Source organism: Salvelinus fontinalis, chromosome 7, assembly GCF_029448725.1.
Source record: "Salvelinus fontinalis isolate EN_2023a chromosome 7, ASM2944872v1, whole genome shotgun sequence".
In the NCBI taxonomy this organism is placed as follows: Eukaryota; Metazoa; Chordata; class Actinopteri; order Salmoniformes; family Salmonidae; genus Salvelinus; species Salvelinus fontinalis.
Window position 1 is genome coordinate 48,545,379 of NC_074671.1, and position 19,289 is coordinate 48,564,667.

A 19,289-nucleotide genomic window follows, 5' to 3' on the forward strand; every position below is an offset into this window, starting at 1 on the left:
GACAACACTGACCACGATTCCATAATCCTCAGATGTTGATAAACAGAGACGATTTCAAATCTCATTATTATAATTTTTTAAATAAGAAGGCAAACATTATTTCAATATCGTGCTCTGTTATTCGATGTTGGTCATTTTCCTATTATAGACTATGCATTACATCGATTAGGCCATAGCCTACTACACACTATTTTACAAGATGAGAGTTTGTAGTATAGCTGCCAATTACATTATTTCTCATTACCATTTTCACCATGGCCAATTGCCACATTTTCTTCGCTTTTACGCACACCGCACAGTCTGAAAAGGCACGTTACAAATTAAAATGAAAACCATGACGTCTCGCTAGATGGCACAATCGCCCCGTTCATATAGACAATGTGTTATGGGAGTACCAAACATTTGCATCTGCTGAGGAGTATTTGAGAAATAATTGAACGTAGGTGTCTGCAGTGTTCTATTATTTTACATCATAAACCATGAAATTGATGCAAAATAGCTTTTGTGTAGCCTATACGCATATGCTGATAAAATAATACTTTCCCTTGAATAGAGACAGTTCATATAGCGTTTGAGTAAGGATAATTACATTAATTTTCAATCAATTGATGGTGATAGGCAACAAGAGTAATGTCAATTTAGGCTTATGCCCCTCACTTCTCTCAGCTTGTGACCTGATGCGCGGCATGGGTAACGCCTTTATTTAATGAAGTTACTTGCAGCACACCCACCCTGACTGCTCTTTCATTCTGTTGGAAAGTTGACTGCCACTCTGTAACTGGAGAACACTCGAGCGCTGGTAGGCACGTTGACACACCCTAAAGTTACCGATTTAATTTTGACAAAGAACTCCGAGCAAGGGATTAGTTAAAATAGCCATATCGATCCAGCATCGGATAATTCAGGAAAACTTTTGTTTTCTTTCCTATTCAGCAGACATGAAATCTTGCTTATGGATTGCCTTGTTTGTAACTCTTGCTGTAGGGACGAAAACAGAAGGTAAGGTTTTTTTCCCCCACCCAGGATACATAACCAAGCCATTATTAGGACTATTATGAATAGCTATTATGATAATGATAATAATATGAGGATCATTGCTATTAGTGTTGTTGTTTACTTGTTGTTTTTGTTGTTATGTTGATGGTAACGTAGGCCTATTTAAAGGTATACTTCTTGCTTAGGCCCATCCTTTGGATAAGGTAGACACAAGATTGGCCTAAAAGTAGTAGAAATACGTTTATAGATTTAGGCAAGAAAATAGACTGGGAAATTCCATGTCTGCGCCCCCCTATGTGTTATGTCTATTTGTGTTAGGGCACGCGCCTGTTGCATGCATTTGTTTCGCACCCCACTCACCCATGCAGTCTTTAGTTGAACAGCTAAGAATGACATGCATTTACCTTAATAAGGATCGGCCCCTTTTTTTCCATTTTCAACTAAAATGACATACTCAAATCTAACTGCCTGTAGCTCAGGCCCTGAAGCAAGGATATGCATTGTCTTGGTTCCATTTGAAAGGAAACACTTTGAAGTTTGTGGAAATGTGAAAGGAATGTAGGAGAATATAACACATTAGATTTGTTTAAAGATAATGCAAAGAAAAAAACAACCATTTTTTGTTTTTTGTTTCATCATCTTTAAAATGCAAGAGAAAGGCCATAATATATTATTCCAGCCCAGGTGCAATTACGATTTTGGCAACTAGGTGGTGTGCAAAGTTTTAGACTGATCCAATGAACCATTGTATTTCTGTTAAAACTCTTGTATCAAGACTGCTCAAATGTGCCTAATTTGTTTATTAAGAACTTTTCATGTTCAAAACTGTGCACTCTCCTCAAACAATATCATGGTATTATTCACTGTAATAGCTACTGTAAATTGGACAGTGCAGTTAAATCAACAAGAATTTAAGCTTTCTGCCAATATCAGATATGTCTATGTCCTGGGAAATTGTCTTGTTACTTACAACCTCATGCTAATCGCATTAGCCTACGTTAGCTCAACCGTCCCACGGGGGACCTACTGATCCTGAAGAAGTTTTTAACAGCAAGGCAGTATAACACTTTCAAATGTGTAGGCTACTACAACACTTGTGTACTTCTTGTACAGTTTTATAATCCTTGCTCTCAGAAGAGTTCTGACTCATCTTAGTGTGGTAGTATATGACTCAAGGGTGTGTCTAGTCTGCCCTTTATAATCAGGGTAGTGTCTTTGGCTCATAGGGAAGCACATGTGTGTGCAATACTAACTTGCACAACTGGGCACAACTTTGAAAAACAAGTCTGAAATGCACAGAGAGAGTTTTGTTTTCTAGCAGGATTTAATTACTGAAAGGTAAGGGAGGTTTGCAGAACACAGTTCCCTGTACTGCATACTAACAACTCTCTCGCTGAAGTTTTTCTTCTTTCGAGACACTTTCAAGCTAAGCTACCTTGTTTTTTTTGTAGGCTCTCTGTACTTGTGTGTCAGTTGAAAAATATACAGATAGAAAGTAGCTCCAACAAACTTAGTTGGCAATACATTTGCTAGTTGCTAGTTTTTAATCAGATACTATCAGATACTGTTGCTCTCACCCCAATGTTTCAGATCTTCTTTCCCACAATGCAATGTTTGTAAAAAAAATATAGGTTTAGGATCTTAATTTGATCACCCTGTTGCAGGGAAAATTTACAAGATATTGGACTTTGAAAGACTTTTCAGCCTTATAGCTCCTCTGTGAGTTATACTCAGCACCCAATGAACGTAACATTCAAAATATATTTCCCATCCTGTTAATGGCTGTGTCTCTTGGCTTCCTGTGTGAGGCTGCTCCAGGATTGGCTAGAGTTGACAACAGGCATGCAGCCCCAAACCCCTACCCAGATGGGCACGCTGTCTTCATGATGACACATGTGATGCCTAGATTTAAAAAACAGACTGAACTGAAGAAAGACTGTTTTATACTACCCCATCATTGCCTCAAGTGTCCAGTACACAGTGAAATAATTAGTACAAGTGGGTTATATTTAGTTAGTTGATACAGTTAATAGCTTGTTGGTCTTTCTTCTGAAAGTACACTGTAAAACCATGAAACATGTGACACGTTTATACCTCAAATATCAGTGTTTAAATCTTAAACAATAGGCATTTAAATTAGCCAATAAAGGTTATCATCTTAATCAAAGGCATTTAGATTGCAAGATTAAACCTGATACTCAGCTTTTTCCAGTCAGTTTCCAACCAAGAGAACGCATATATCTCTTAAGTATTATGTTTTATAACACTACTGTTTACTTTCCCATCATCCTGTTTAGAGTGCATTTAGTCATTAGAAATTGATGTGACTTCCCATGCCTTATTCAGATCAGTGTTAGGAATGTCTGTCACCTAACTGGACAGGACATTTGATTCAAGAAATCTTTTTAATCGCATGGTGTTGTTGTTACTTGGCTGTGTTGAGTTCATTTCTGGTAACTCTCTCAGAGTGAAAAAGACATGGGAGGGGCCCTCATTATCATGTTTCCCAGCATGCTTTGTTGCAGGTTGATTTGTAGAATAGTTTTTTTTTTAAATCTATGTTTCCTCATACACATTGATTGATTAATTGATGTTATACTATACAAAGATAAATAACTTCATAAAACAAAAAACGAATCCAATCTGTGAGGGGTTGGATTTATTGCACCCGTTACTGAGATGGTTGTTTTACTTTAAAAGGTTTAGGTCAGTGGTTTACATCTTTCTGAAGTTACTGTACCACCAACAGAATTTACTCTGCCGGAGTACCCCTGATTTACCCCCTCATGAGTATGTTATTAGTAGGCCTATGTTCTCATGAGTATTCTCAAGTACCACTTGTGGCTAGGCCAAGTAGCCCCGGGGGTCCTATTATCCCTGGTTGGGAACCACTGGTTCAGGTTGTCTTGTTTATTAAGTCATTCACCATAGCAGTCATTCTGACTGCAGGTTGTGGGTGATACAATTTTCAAATTCTTGGATATCCTCCCTCATTCTGATAGGAATTACTAATCACATCATAAACCAGCGTCCTGTGACTTGAAGGTCTGATGTGGCACATAAGCCAAGATTTTCAGACTACGATGTCGAGGCCTTATGAAATGTACACTGAGTGTACAAAACATTAGGAGGACCTACCTAATATTGAGTTGCACCCCCTTTTGCCCTCAGAACAGCCTAAATTTGTTGGGGCATGGACTCTACAAGGTCTCAAAAGCATTCTACAGGGATGCTCCCCCATGTTGACTCCAATGCTTCCCACCATTCTTGATACACACGGGAAACTGTTGAGCGGCAAAAACCCAGCAGCGTTGCAGTTCACCTACTACCATACCCCGTTCGAAAGGCACCTTAATATTTTGACTTGCCCATTCAACCTCTGAATGGCACACATACACAATCCACATCTCAATTGTTTGAAGGCTTAAAAACCCTTGAACCATACTCCTCCCATTCATCTACACTGATTGAAGTAAATTTAACAAGTGACTTCAATAATGGATCATAGCTTTCACCTGGTCAGTCTATGTCATGGAAAGAGCAGGTGTTCCCAATGTTTATACACTCAATGTATAATATGTGGTCATAAAGGGTTACAGATTAATTTAGGTAGTTACTTGGACTGAATTTATTACAACAACCATCTCTCTGTCACTAACAAACACAGTCTTGGGTTGGCATTGCTCACATTCACTCAAGAGGCATGCTGGGAAATGTGTTCAAGCAACACCCCCAGTGTTTAGTTTTTAAAACCTAAACGCCTTGTGCTGAATAAACGTGTGCATGTGGTTAACAAGTGTCACAGCCTAAATACTGTGATGTGTTTTCATTTCAATTCTAAATGCCTTGATGCGTGTTAAAAAGTGTCTCAGAAAGTGTTAGTTTAGGTATGTGTTCAGATCCTAAACACTTGGTTTTACAGTGTAAGAAGCAACTATCTGACTTTTCTGCTCAGTTTCACTTGAGACCGTATTCTTATACAGTGGAAGGTTCGGACGCAGTAAGAAAATGTATTCAAACTGGGAGGCCTCTATTTTAAGTGGGTTGGCTAATTAGGTAATTAGTTAGTGTGCTAGTTCAGTCTTAGCCTGGTTCATTCCTAAAGGTTTAACTACAGCCAAGGCAGAGTAGAGAAAGTAGAGTGTTCAAGGAGGCTCTCCGGTTTCAGCTGCCTATGAGTCATTCAAACCGCAACTGACTGTAGTGGAAACAGACTGCATGCCAGGCAAGGCCAGTTCCCCCATAACAAAACCTCACCAGGCAACCAATACAGGATGTCCTACCTGCTGTTAAGTAGCACAAACACTGTCACGATATCAGACACGCACATAGCAACTGGTGGTTCCATGGAACTTTTTTAGCACACAGTTAAAAAAGCTAGTTGAGTTAGTTGAGTAGAAAGTGGTGCTAACTAAGATGCGTAGACAGCCAGTGTTGTGGGCGTTTTCTTGGACATTGTGGCTGACCAATAGTATTTCATCTTTGTCCCACAGACTTTGATCTTGCTGATGCCTTAGATTATGGTAAGTTTCTTGATCTTTTTACTTTATTTTGATGTCTGTTGATAGGTAAGCCAACTGTAGATGTAGTTCATACGGACGAAACAGGTGTAATGGCTGTTCCTCACCGTGTTCAGGTGGTACGTCTTCCTCCTCTGCCTATCTGTAGCACTGCTCACAGCGCTGTCTGGCTCTGATCCAGTTGAATACATTTTGCATAATGCAAATTGGTTAGTTAGTTATTACTGAACAGGATTTCAGGTCCAAATATAATGTAGGCCTTCTGAAAATCTTTTATATATGATTAGAAATGACAATTTTAATTCTTAATACTCATAACACATGATGATCCTGTTATTATAGTACAGATTTTTGTTTCGTTAACATTTCTAGCCATATAGATTTATACAGATGTATAGATGAAATGTGATTAAAGATTTAATGAAAGGCAAAAAAACCCACTCTCTTTGTTTAGATAACCCGAAGCCAACTGCTATTCCAAAACAGCCAAAGAAACCTGCAAAGGATCCCAGTCCAGGTAGGGAAACCTATCACATAATATAACACTGACTGTGGGATGAAACAAACTCTGGAAGTCAACAAAAGTCACAAGCAAGGGAAGATAGACATCTCATTAGTCACGACTCATATGACTCAACATGAGTAACCACTTTAAAGAAACAGAATATGAGCACAGCATGTGACTGTAGGGTGGCCCAGCCCCCCGAAGGGACTCTTATCAACTCTATGCAAGGATTTCCTTTTGTCACGATCGTCGTAATGAGGCAGAGTGAACCAAGGCGCAGCGTGATAGAACGGAATCTTCTTTTTATTTTGAAGACGAACAAACAAACAAAAACCACAAACAGACGACTGTGAAGCTATTCAAACAAATAGTGCTGACACTAAACACTACACATAGACAATTACCCACAATAACCTAATGCCTATGGCTGCCTTAAATATGGCTCCCAATCAGAGGCAACAATAAACAGCTGTCTCTGATTGAGAACCAAACCAGGCAACCATAGACTTTCCTAAACCTCTATACTGAACACAACCCCATACACTCAACAAAACCCCCTATCCAATACAACCACCCAAGACGAGACAAATACGTACAAACATCCCCCCTGTCACACCCTGACCTAACCAAAATATTACAGAAAACAAAGAATACTAAGGCCAGGGCGTGACAGTACCCCCCCCCCCCCCCCCCCCCCCCAAAGGTGCGGACTCCGGCCGCAAAACCTGACACAGAAGGGGAGGGTCCGGGTGGGCCAATCCTACGGCGGCGGCTCGGGTGCGGGACGTGGCCCCCACTCCACCATAGTTAATACCCGCTTTGGTGGCTCTGGCAGATCCTGGCTGACTGGCGGCTCTGGCAGATCCTGGCTGGCTGGCGGCTCTGGCAGATCCTGGCTGGCTGGCGGCTCTGGCAGAACCTGGCTGGCTGGCGGCTCTGGCAGATCCTGGCTGGCTGGCGGCTCTGGCAGATCCTGGCTGATTGGCGGCTCTGGCAGGTCCTGGCTGGCTGACGGCTCTGGCTGGTCATGGCTGGCGGACGGCTCTGGCTGGTCATGGCTGGCGGACGGCTCTGGCTGGTCATGGCTGGCGGACGGCTCTGGCTGGTCATGGCTGGCGGACGGCTCTGGCTGGTCATGTCTGGCGGACGGCTCTGGCTCTGGCTGTCTGGCGGACGGCTCTGGCTGCTCCTGTCTGGCGGACGGCTCTGGCTGCTCCTGTCTGGCGGACGGCTCTGGTTGCTCCTGTCTGGCGGACGGCTCTGGCTGCTCCTGTCTGGCGGACGGCTCTGGCTGCTCCTGTCTGGCGGACGGCCCTGGCTGCTCCTGTCTGGCGGAGGGCTCTGGCTGGTCGGGACAGACGGGCGGCTCTGACGGCTCGGGACAGACGGGCGGCTCTGACGGCTCGGGACAGACGGTCGGCTCTGACGGCTCGGGACAGACGGGCGGCTCTGACGGCTCTGGGCAGACGGACAGTGCAGGCGGCACTGGGCAGACGGCAGACTCTGGCCGGCTGAGGCGCACAGTAGGCCTGGTGCGTGGTACCGGAACTGGAGGTACCGGGCTAAGGACACGCACCTCAAGGCTAGTGCGGGGAGCAGCAACAGGACGCACAGGACTCTGGAGACGCACAGGAGGCTTGGTGCGTGGTGCCGGAACTGGTGGTACCAGGCTGGAGACACGCACCATAGGGCGAGTGCGTGGAGGAGGAACAGGGCTCTGGGGACACACTGGAAGCCTGGTGCGTGGTGTTGGCACTGGTGGTGCTGGGCTGGGGCGGGGAGGTGGTGCCGGATATACCGGACCATGCAGGCGTACTGGCTCCCTTGAACACTGAGCCTGCCCAACCTTACCTGGTTGTATGCTCCCCGTCGCCCGACCAGTGCGGGGAGGTGGAATAACCCGCACTGGGCTGTGTAGGCGAACCGGGGACACCATGCGTAAGGCTGGTGCCATGTATGCCGGCCCGAGGAGACGCACTGGAGACCAGACGGCTTCATGGCACCTGGCTCAATACTCAATCTAGCCCTGCCAGTGCGGGGAGGTGGAATAACCCGCACCGGGCTATGCACACGTACAGGAGACACCATGCGCTCTACCGCATAACACGGTGTCTGCCCGTACTTTCGCACTCCACGGTAAGCATAGGGAGTTGGCGCAGGTCTCCTACCTGACTTTGCCACACTCCGTTGTAGCCCCCGCCCAAGAAATATTTGGGTTTTACTCGCGGGCTTCCAGCCTTGCTTCCGTGCTGCCTCCTCATATCGCCTCCTCTCGGCTTTAGCTGCCTCCAGCTCTTCACGAGGGAGGCGATATTCTCCCGGTTGTGCCCAAGGTCCCTTACCTTCCAGTATCTCCTCCCAAGTCCAAGAGTCCTGTATGCGCTGCTCCTGCTGCTGCTTAAAACGCTGCTTGGTCCGAGTTTGGTGGGTAATTCTGTCACGATCGTCGTAATGAGGCAGATTGGACCAAGGCGCAGCGTGATAGAACGACATCTTCTTTTTATTTTGAAGACGAACAAACGAACAAAAACAACAAACAGACGACCGTGAAGCTATTCAAACAAATAGTGCTGACACTAAACACTACACATAGACAATTACCCACAATAACCTAATGCCTATGGCTGCCTTAAATATGGTTCCCAATCAGAGACAACAATAAACAGCTGTCTCTGATTGAGAACCAAACCAGGCAACCATAGACTTTCCTAAACCTCTATACTGAACACAACCCCATACACTCAACAAAACCCCCTATACAATACAACCACCCAAGACGAGACAAATACATACAAACATCCCCCCTGTCACACCCTGACCTAACCAAAATATTACAGAAAACAAAGAATACTAAGGAATACTAAGGCGTGACACCTTTGTGTTGTCACACTTCTTCAAATACCCCTCTACATGACCAGATTCTTCTGTGTTGACAGTGTTATAATCATGCTAAATGCATAAATAAATGTCATTATATTTCTTCATCTCCAGGAGGAGGATTTGATCTATTCGATGCTCTAGGTCCAGATGGTAAAGTGACACAATAATAGGTGTAGATGGCTCCCTCTTTGTCTAAGCTGGTGTTGGTTTTCCTCTTGGAACTTTTCTATATATCAGACTTACATTTGGTTACCCTTCCCATTCAACAGACTTACTCTCACCAGCTCGTTGGTGCTGGGATAATAAGATTGGATCATTCCTTGTCTCTGATTTCTTTTTCAATGATTTGCTTTTAAGGGTTCATCCAGTTTGCGATTTGGGTGATAGATTTATAACTGCATCAAAGTGTATAGTTATACTGTTGTGGTATTCAGTTATATTCAACCAGTAATAACTGGCTAAATTAAACACCCATCCCTTTCAGCAAATCCCAGCCTGGATCACCTTATTTTATTATGCTATAATTCTAATAAGTTTTCCTTTCCTGGCTTTAAAATGGTAAAACTCAAAGGTGAAAATCCTGGGAATTATGGTTTAAAGTTGAGGCTTTTTTTAATCCATTTTCCTTTATTCACCTTTCCTCTTCTTAGATCCTGGTAAACCAGCTGGGATCCCTCCTAAAGAAGGTGGAACTAGTAAGGCATCTATGGCCAACACATGTCAAATGAATGGATAGCTCACATGTATTTCAACTAAGATTTTCTTTCTGTTCTCAGATGATTTAGATTTTATGGATACGTCAATGTGTTTATTTAATGTGTTCTTAACTAAATATGTTGTCCAATCATTTGTCCAATCATTTTCCAAATGTGGAATACAATGCTCTTATAGTTGATCTACTTGATGCCTTTTCCAGATCCCAAACCTGCCCCTCCTCCCGCACCTGTAGATCCCAAAAAACCATTTGATGGTAAGTAAATTAACTCAACCAGCTGAAGTAACACCCATCACTTGTAATTACAGTATCCATCCTATTTGATCAGGATTCTAGCTCTAAGATTATTGAATACAGGAAGACATTCTGATCAGTGCATAAAATTAACATCCACCACCCGCCAAATGCGGGTAGATTTAGGTATTGGCGGGTAAGAATGTCTATTTCACCAGCCACGGTGTTCAATTTGCAGGTCTCTACAGTGCGAGCATTACATTTGTGAATAAAATAGTCAAAAGTGCGAGTGGCAATTTATTGCAGAAAAATGCTGCAGTAGCTGTTTTCAAAGTATTTCTGCTGTTTTGTTTCACAGCTGCTATTCGCACAATGAAATATGAATCCTATATCCCAATATACCACATTACTTCTTACTAATACATTTCTTGTTTTAGAAACATTACAAAGCATGGTCATCCGTAAAACAAAAAAAAAAAGTGTAATGTTTTGGCTGGTAAAAAATCTGAGTGGCGAGTACCTGCCACAGTGGCTGCAGACCAAACAGTTAATTTTAGGCCCGGCTTCTGATTCCTAAAGCAAACCTAGTATTGACCTCAAGATGGGAGATGTCATCCATTGTAAATGATGCAATCATAGAATGTTTTCTGTTATATTTTCTCTTCATAGATGGGATGGGTTTTGACTTGACTGATGCCTTGGGTCCAGGTAAAGTCAAAGTTATTGTTAGTTTCTCAGTCTAGGGAAGAAGTCTTTCTATTTGGTGCAGGTCTATATTGGGGATTCTCCCTTTGTCCCTCCCTCCCTGTTTCCTTAACCCAATCGACAAACAAACAATTCATCAATCATTGAATCAAGCAATCAACCGGGCTTGTGATGAATCACACCCACTGCTATCTGTGATTAAGCTTTTCCTCAACAGCCTTTACATACCCAGCAATCACCTTTTGCCTTGAGACGTCTTGAGATGTCTTGAGACATGGTGATGGCTGGGTATGTAAAGGAGATTCCCTCTGCTTTGCGTCCAGTGACTCTCACACTCTCACCTCTCTTGATAAGAAGCTGGGCCTCTTGAGCTTTCAAAACCTGCTTAACCACACTGTCACTTTCACTTAAGATCTTAAGTGATTGTAGGTGCTGATTTTTTCCACATCTAATGTCGGAGGAAATGGTATGAGGGACTAGTGGCATGCTTCCCAGTGTGAAGACCTATTATAATGTTATTATAACATGTTATAATGTAATATAACTTCCCACTCCTCTCCCTTGTACTGTAATGTCTATCATCCATAGATCCCGTACCGGATAAACCAGCTGTTGTTCCACCTAAAGATGGAGGCACCGGTACTAAGCATTGGATATATTCATTTATTTCCTCAGTTTGATGATCATATACTAAGTGTGTGCTACTGTCTATTGTTATTATGGACTCCCAGGAAAACAAGGCTAATTGTTACTGACTCACTGTTGCTATACTGTTTTCATCTGGAAGGTGGCGGGTCCTTCGGCGACAGCGACCTGTTTGATGTGAGCGATAACGGTGGCTACAAGCCTGATCCCGGCAAGGGAGGTGGAGGAGGAGGTGGAGGAGGAGGTAGGACATTTAAGTTTAGAAGCAGTGTCGCAGGCAAGACAAAGGGTGTTGCTCAAACAAATTAGTTCATGGGTTTTGACTTCCAACAGTAGGCCTGCAATCTTACTGTTGAGGGAGAGTAGTTTCTACTCAGACTAGCATACGTCAAAATACGCACAATAGAGTATGTCGGGGAGGCTGGGGACCCGACAGAAATGGTCCATTGTTGTCATATTAAAATGAATTGCAGTGCTAAATTCACTGTGGACTAAAACAGAAGTGTTCTGTCTTAAAACTGTATACGCATTTCCTTTCTCTTTTTCCTCTAAGTCACTTAGAATGGAAGTAATTACTTGTTCTTTACAAAAGAGAGAAAAAAAAGCAGAAATAGGGAATAGGAAAACCCCTCATGGTTACCAATGTAATTAGTGCCATATGCCTGTTCGTCTGATGCTATCCTGCATGATACTTTGGAGAGTCCAGAGGAGCTGGAAACAAACTGAAATTAACTGTCATTGAACTCGGTGTAAGGGGAAGATCTCAGCCCTCACAGTAATGACTAGAGAGCCCCTTTGGAAGAGAGCTTTAGAAAGCTAAAGACGACATGTTGAAAGGAATCTGGAAATATTTGACCAACTAAATTAAGTCTTTATGTAATACATCTCTGAAGTCTTCATGAACATTTGCACATATGTGTAAATAGCACACACAGGCCTATCTAGCTACTTCTATGTACAGTATGTCTAGAAGTATATACTACAGATTCTAAGAGGGAGTAGAAGTGCATCTACTCCCTCTTTAGAATCTATAGCATGTGCCGCTGACCCAGCCCCCTCAGATCCCAATGGTACGCCATTTATTGCACTTTCGGTTCGCCTGAAGTTTGTCTGAAGTTCTTGTGTGCTGCTAGTAAAACTGATTCAAAACAGTAATACTGAAAAATGTAAGTACACAAACATGGATTTATTGCTTACTTTCTCGCTTTCTTTGTCCCTCTTCAGGAGGAGGTGGTGCTCCTGCAGATCAACCTCAAGGTAAAACAATCAATCCATTTATTTCCACAATAAATAAGGTTAATTATCAAGCGTCTCAGAGGAGGAATTACATGGGGTGCCGTTTGTCAAGTTGAATGGCTATTTCTCTGGCTATTTCGCTCCAGATTTAGGTGGAATCTTTAGAGTCCGTATTCACCCACTGTACCCACACCCAGTCCTTTCATTTAACTCTTACCACTCATCTTTACCATGTCAAAGGCCTGCAGTATTAAGAATCTCAGTGACAATGAATTCTTCCCACACCTCTTGAGGGACTAATATGATATGGCTTTTATAGTCATATCCGTTTCCTGTCTCAGAGGAAGTTGGCTGATTGTTTCCCTGGTTTTAGTGTGTGCTCCTCACGGTCGGATTATGTTGTTCTATACTCCCTGTTTCAATCCAAACACAGCACAGATACTGAAAATGAATAAGAAAACAAATAAAAGGGCTGCGCTGAGCGGATGAGGTCTATCAAACTAAATGTGTTGAAACATGCTTTGAGGATTCCCTGATCAAATAGTGCAAGTGGAGGCTTGAGGATGGCAATTGTTTCCTAAGTAGCAAGAAATATAGTTTAACTTCTGGGTAAATAATTACAGTAAGCTTTATGGGACCATTGGGAACTATTGGTTTGGAATACAAAGGGGAATTAACTCTGATTGGCTTGATTGGGTGCACACTATTGGCCATAGCCTAAAACCCAGGTACGATTCTGTGTCGTTGCAGATCTAGACCTACTGTGGGGCCAATTCCTGAAGATGCTAGATGCTAACATGCCAGAGGGCGTCCATGTTTGGATATCCAACATAAAGCAAGCAGTGTTGCCTCTGTTAGAGAAGGCCATGGAGCTTTTGGATGTGGGCCAATGAATGAGCCTCCAGTGACTTTCAGGAATCAGGAAGTCATCTATCCACCTATGTTCTGATTGGTGCTCAGATATGAGGGAGTGTTCTGATTAGTTGTTTACATGGTGTTAAAGGTTTGAGGTGCTTTAAAACACCTCTCAGGGCTGATCAATGGTTTGTATACTTAGAAAAAATGGTTACAAAAGGTTTATTTGGCTGTCCCTATAGGATAACCCCTTTGGGTTCCATGTAGAACTCTCTTTGGTTCCACCTGGAACCAAATGGGATTCTCCTATAGGACAGCCGAATAACTATTTTAGGTTCTAGAGAGATCCTTTTTTTCTGAGTGTAGGCTCCAGTTTTCACTGGGTTAAAGCTAGGGTTAGTACAAAGTTCAGAGGTTTTATCCCTTAAGGAGTGGGTGTGCTCTCCATCCCCTCTTTGACACCCCGCCCTTCTCTTACTTTCTGAAGTCACAGTTTCTGAATCATCCCTGTGTGTTGAGCTTATGGGATTCTGTTTTGTAAAATGTTACAGCTATAAGCCTAAAGATAGCGGTTACTGATATTATTATCAATATTTGGCCACTTGCCAGTGGAAACCACATTTTCCACGGTTAGTGTGGTTTTTCAGGCGTTCTTATGCATTGCATGTAGTTGTTTCATATGTGCGTTCCTTCTTGTGTGATAGTCTTTCCAGATGACATGTCAATTAATGCAAAAATAATGAAGATATAAAAATGCTAGAGAAGCCCTCTATGTTTACAATTTTTGACAATTATGGGTCATAGTCCAGATGTCTTGGAAGGTCTTTGTTGAAATGTTTTTTCCTATGTCGCATCCTGTCCTAACATGCCCATCATTACTGTACCCTAAGCCTGTTACTTACTAAGGCTTTTGCAGCCTAGCCCTAACAGCCCAACAGAGGCCTAGTCAGCACACATTCCTAGCATAGCCAAACTTCACAGCACTCGGGTTGAAAGATCCAACACTTTTTTTTGTGCTAATGTGTTCTAGAACATCCTGACATGCAGTTCTCTCATATTCCAACATTTCTAATACATTTGCTAAGCCAGAAGAGGTTATACAATCTTGTGCGTTTACAAGTGATTTATGTATCATGGTGAATGTTCCTGTAAGGTTGAAGGATGTCTTTCATTGGGGGTATGTTTCTTTGGCCACTTGCATTCTAACACAAAATATTGTTTCCATTACACCGTGTCTTACCATGTTAGAAGTGCTACCTCTTTTTTTCTTGTGTGTGTTACAGCGGAGAGGTTAGCTATCAACACATTGCTATTGTCGTCTCTTTGTCTGTTGTTGTATTCCTTCAGATGTTAATAAAGCCTGCTGAACAGTATTCTGATTGATGGTGTTCTGGTATAACACGTAGCGTGGTTTCTGTTGATGGAATCCATGCACCCGGCTCTTGAAGAATATAGCTTCCATGTGTGACTGTGAGCGAAGGTTATTGGACTGAACTGTACGATTGTAGCCACAGGCGGTAGGTTGAATTCTCCAGCAGTAAGTCACCATTTGTTGGGGTGTCACCCAGTTTTTACCCTGGACACCGCCCTGTTTCAATGCTTGATACACTATTACTCACAGCGGTTCTCTATGGGGAAAAACCAGTTTTGACTTGTATGTAAGGTTTATTCATCAAAAGTTCAAGTGTTTGTTCACTTTAATCCCATTGTGTATTTCTTTGTTTGTTACTTTCTGTGTCCTTGGAGTTGGGTTCGTGTTATGTCCTTCACTGTATCACTGGGTTGTGACTTTCTCTGAGGTTCCATGGTTTCATGTTTTTTTGTTTGTTGTCGAGATAGTTTTAAAGATGTTTTTAAAGAGAAACTCTGGAATATTTGTGTTTCAGCCCCCGTAGTGTTCTGTTGTTGCACTATTTTCTACCCAGAAAGACTTTGCCAGCACATTACAACCAGATGCCTTCATAAAAAGGCTCTCGACCACCACCTTGTGGAATTGTGGTATAGTTCCTAATGTTTTCCATTGGTGTGCAACTAGATTAGATCCTTATGTTTTTGAGAAAGAAAGGCAAGTTATGCAACATGAATAATAGCCTCACTCACTCACACTTTCTTTAATAGACTTTAACCCTCCTGTTTCATGTTAATTAATGCTGTGTTCCCGGTCCAAAATTACTGCCCCATTACAGCTGATTATAAATCCATAATAATACATATATTATCACCTAATGTGGTGTTAGATCTTTTTATCAACTTCAGTTCTTGTGAACATTACAAGTTTTGAACTTCCATTTGCTATTTATGGCCTGTAGGCCTCATTGACCTGAGCTCATACAACACGTTTTTGAGTAAAAAAAAGCATAATGTATGGATTATTTACAGATGAATTATGGATTAATACTCAGATGAAACATATTGTGCTATTTATTACAGACTAATTTGTGTCAAAGTTTAACAAGGACTCTTTCCTCCTCACCAGTGTCATGATAAAAGATATGATTAAGAGCCTCAGTATATCGTTTGGTCATTGTGCTGCCATGGAATGAATTGTGAGAAAGGCCTCAAAAAAGCTTTATATACCAGAGCTGTGAGAAAAGTTCTTTATATTATTGAAACAATGTTGCGATTGTTTGTGAGAATGCCAACAGGTGTGGTTCCTGTTGGGGAAAGATTCTATTGGGTAAAGGTTCCTGTGGGGGTTGCCATGGAAGCCAAGAATGGGAGTGAGGTGTGTGTGTGTGTGTGTGTGTGTGTGTGTGTGTGTGTGTGTGTGTGTGTGTGTGTGTGTGTGTGTGTGTGTGTGTGTGTGTGTGTGTGTGTGTGTGTGTGTGTGTGCTCAAACACACATGCATTTGGGGGTCTGGGAGAGGAAGTGTGTCCATCTGATGAATGGGCATGTGCCTGAACGCAATTTTATACACTAATTGTAGTCTCACCCATTCATTTCTAATGACCGGTCATTTTTGACCGTGTACAAAAGTTAAATAAAACATCAAAAATCATCCAAATGTATTTTGTGTATTCAGATGCCCTGTGTGGACAAAGTCATGGAACCTTATGACAATCAGATTAAATGAACTACAATTTTCAGAGATAAAACTTGTAAATCGCTCCAATTCGACCGGGGGAAAAAAAGCAGGAGGGTTAATAACAATCAATCAGGAGAGAAAACAACCGTATCAACTAAACAACAACGACAATGGATCTTTTTGTTGTGTAGATGTAGAAGCTGCACCCGGTCAGATCGCTGGCGTAGTGAGTGCAATAGGAGTGGCCCTCCTTGGCGCTGCCTCCAGCTACTTTGCCTACCAGAAGAAGAAACTGTGTTTCAAGATTCAGGGAGGTGAGTGAATGGGATTGGAATACGTACAGTACGGCATGTGTAGTAGTGGATAAAAGGTTGCCCTGGCTGTAGATCCCTGTATGGCATCTAATACAAGTCTACAGCCATGTCTCAAGGCAAGATACAAGGGTCTAGAGGTCCCACTATAAAGTTGTCTGTGGCACATAACATGTTCTTCGATGTAAATGCTTATGTATTTCTCCATTCAGGTGTAGACCCAGAAATGGGAAAGAACGCACATGGAGGTCGGTCTGGTCCCCAATGTAAGCACTAGTTATTACACGATCTCACTAGTCTCTCTCTCTCTCCCTCTCCTACAATATACTACCCACTACTCCAATATACTACCTACACTATCTACTACCTTCCTAAATACTCCCTACTCCCTAATACTAGATCTCATTCTAGTATTCCTGTTCTGTTTTCCTGCCTTTTCTCTGGGTGGGTCTTGCTTCTCCTCTGTTTCTTTACTTCTCTCTGCCCTCCTTTTCTTTCCTACAGATTAGGGCAAAGGAACCCTCCGGAAAAGGTCTGCTGAGAAGGGTTTTAAGTTCTTTTCAATTCCAATGTATTCTTTTTTTTGTTTTGTGAACATAACATAACCATTATTTCTGTGCTTCTTCTGATTCCAGTGATGAGCAACTTGCTCAAGTCCTATTAACTTCGATCAGGTCATCGTAGAGGAACCTCACCTGTAGCAAAGGAACACCTTCTTCCATCAGCAGGTATCAACTGTCTGCTGGAGACGTCAGTGGGCAAAAAAATACAATAAAATCTATATATATTTTTTCATTTGTCTTTCGTGCGGAATTTAACTTTTGGAGAATGTTAGTTACATGTTTTCTTTTTTGTGTGCGCCTTATCTAGCTGTGTAAAGACACTTGGATAGATTTACAACTTGAATACTGTTTTTTTTGCAGTGAAGATGTATCGATCATTTTCATTGTATGTCGTTCAGTACCAAACAATTGTCTTTCAACATGCAGATTTTTCATCACTTTTCATTTCATTTTCATTTCCTACTTTAGGAGGCCTAGCTAGTATCCACGACGACATTTGACATTTGACTGTGTTTACATTGCACATAGCTTTCATGTTTGTTTTACTTGAACTGTCTCCACATATATCACATTCTGATTGGCAGTAGGATCTCTCTTTTCCTCAAATGACAGCGCTTGTTTTAAAATGTAACCCAGGCGAGTATGTAGTTACACATCAAAACAAACCATGCACACAAAGCATACTTTTACAACATGGCACACTCATGTAATTATTAATTGGATTCCATTTTAATAGAAGGATTTAGAAATGTTTGTATAGATGAAGGTATAATGAAAAAAAGTGCCTTAGAGAAAGGGAATATTTTGGTGGATATAAATAGAATGTGTAGGGTACTATTTGGGATGAGGATTGGTTTCAAGCTCAACTTAAAAGCCGCATCACTTTTTGTCTTCTAGTAAGTCAATTGTTTGGGGTGCAAGCCACTCGTTAGTGTTTATGTGAGGAAAGATACCATAAATGCACATGGTAATAAAAAAAATGCATTGTGCATGTTTATTTACAAAACAACATTTATACTGAGAAGTGGTTATTTTTAAGTTATACTTGTTTAAGATTTGTATGTATGATTGCTTGATTTCTGATGCAATACAGATACGAATAGAAATTGATACCTGGGGTTGATACCAAACTGGTAAACCAGCATATTCTACCATGCCACTTGTGCTGTAAATGCTAATGAAGAATGCATATAAAAGCGCTGCTGTTTTTTTGCTGTGTGATATATGCCATTTTTGTTCTCCTTTAACTTTCAGCACATGTAATTAAAACCTATCATGTAACTAACTGAAGAAGTGTTACTGCTTATTCTTTACCAATACAGGAAATCATTTGTTGACTTAGTTGAGTGTAGGTAGTTCTTTTGTGTGTTTTGAGGGAAGTTTGATTCCTTCTCTGAAAGACAATGGAGAGCTGTCGATAATGTACCTTATTGTTGTCAATAAAGTTCACTTTTTACAATTGATTGGTATTTTTATTTAATGTTGTTTTCCATCAAGTTTCAACATCAGTGTTGTTGTCCATAGTACCATTCATTTGTATATCATGAAGATTGACCAACGGTTCTACAGTGAATTGAATGCACCTGCACATAGTACTATGCACTTAGTTCCAGGGGTTGGCCTACTGAGTACAGTTGTTGAAGGTCCTGCTTACACCCTGCAGGTTTTCATTTTAGTCAAATGACCAGTGACACATGACCGAGAACTCAAATAGACTCACTCTGATTTGCGCTTGCTCTAAAAACATCAGATGTATTTGTGTAGCTACCAGGTGTAATGGTATTCGTCCTCCTCATCTGACGAGGAGTTAGAAAGGTCGGACCAATATGCAGCGTGATGATTATCCATTTTAATGAACACGAATAATCCAACAAACACGAGAACGAAACAAAACGAAACGAAACGGTCCTGAAACAGTGAACATACACAAACACAGGAACAGGAACAATCACCCACAAAACACAATACAAAACAGGCTACCTAAATATGGCTCCCAATCAGAGACAACGACTAACACCTGCCTCTGATTGAGAACCATATCAGGCCAAACGAAAACCCCACATAGAAACACAAAACATAGATAACCCACCCAACTCAC

At 41.8% G+C, this 19,289-nt stretch overlaps 1 protein-coding gene across 3 annotated transcripts; it reads left to right on the forward strand.

Moving 5' to 3' along the window:
- Positions 1-700: 700 nt before the first annotated feature.
- On the forward strand, positions 701-18,654 carry LOC129859575 (CD99 antigen-like protein 2). 3 transcript variants are annotated; one of them, XM_055929501.1, is made up of 14 exons: positions 701-799; positions 937-999; positions 5,490-5,519; positions 5,971-6,033; positions 9,013-9,051; positions 9,552-9,596; positions 9,818-9,871; positions 10,520-10,558; positions 11,144-11,194; positions 11,343-11,444; positions 12,425-12,457; positions 16,509-16,631; positions 16,841-16,894; positions 17,264-18,654. In XM_055929501.1, the coding sequence occupies exons 2-14, from the start codon at positions 939-941 to the stop codon at positions 17,290-17,292; spliced, it is 723 nt and encodes a 240-aa protein (XP_055785476.1). In that variant the 5' UTR covers positions 701-799; positions 937-938; the 3' UTR covers positions 17,293-18,654. The 3 variants fall into 3 exon arrangements, with proteins under 3 accessions (XP_055785476.1, XP_055785478.1, XP_055785477.1); XM_055929502.1 differs by lacking the exon at positions 9,013-9,051 and having other exon boundaries at positions 726-999; XM_055929503.1 differs by lacking the exons at positions 16,509-16,631; positions 16,841-16,894; positions 17,264-18,654 and adding an exon at positions 13,187-14,664 and having other exon boundaries at positions 724-999.
- The last annotated feature ends 635 nt before the right edge of the window (positions 18,655-19,289 follow it).

Bases quoted from the DNA above. Each gene is read 5' to 3' on its own strand.
- LOC129859575 (XM_055929501.1), top strand. From the start codon at position 939: ATGAAATCTTGCTTATGGATTGCCTTGTTTGTAACTCTTGCTGTAGGG. The intron at 5,520-5,970 runs GTAAGTTTCTTG...CTCTTTGTTTAG, and splicing joins TGCTGATGCCTTAGATTATG to ATAACCCGAAGCCAACTGCT. The intron at 9,872-10,519 runs GTAAGTAAATTA...TTCTCTTCATAG, and splicing joins TCCCAAAAAACCATTTGATG to ATGGGATGGGTTTTGACTTG.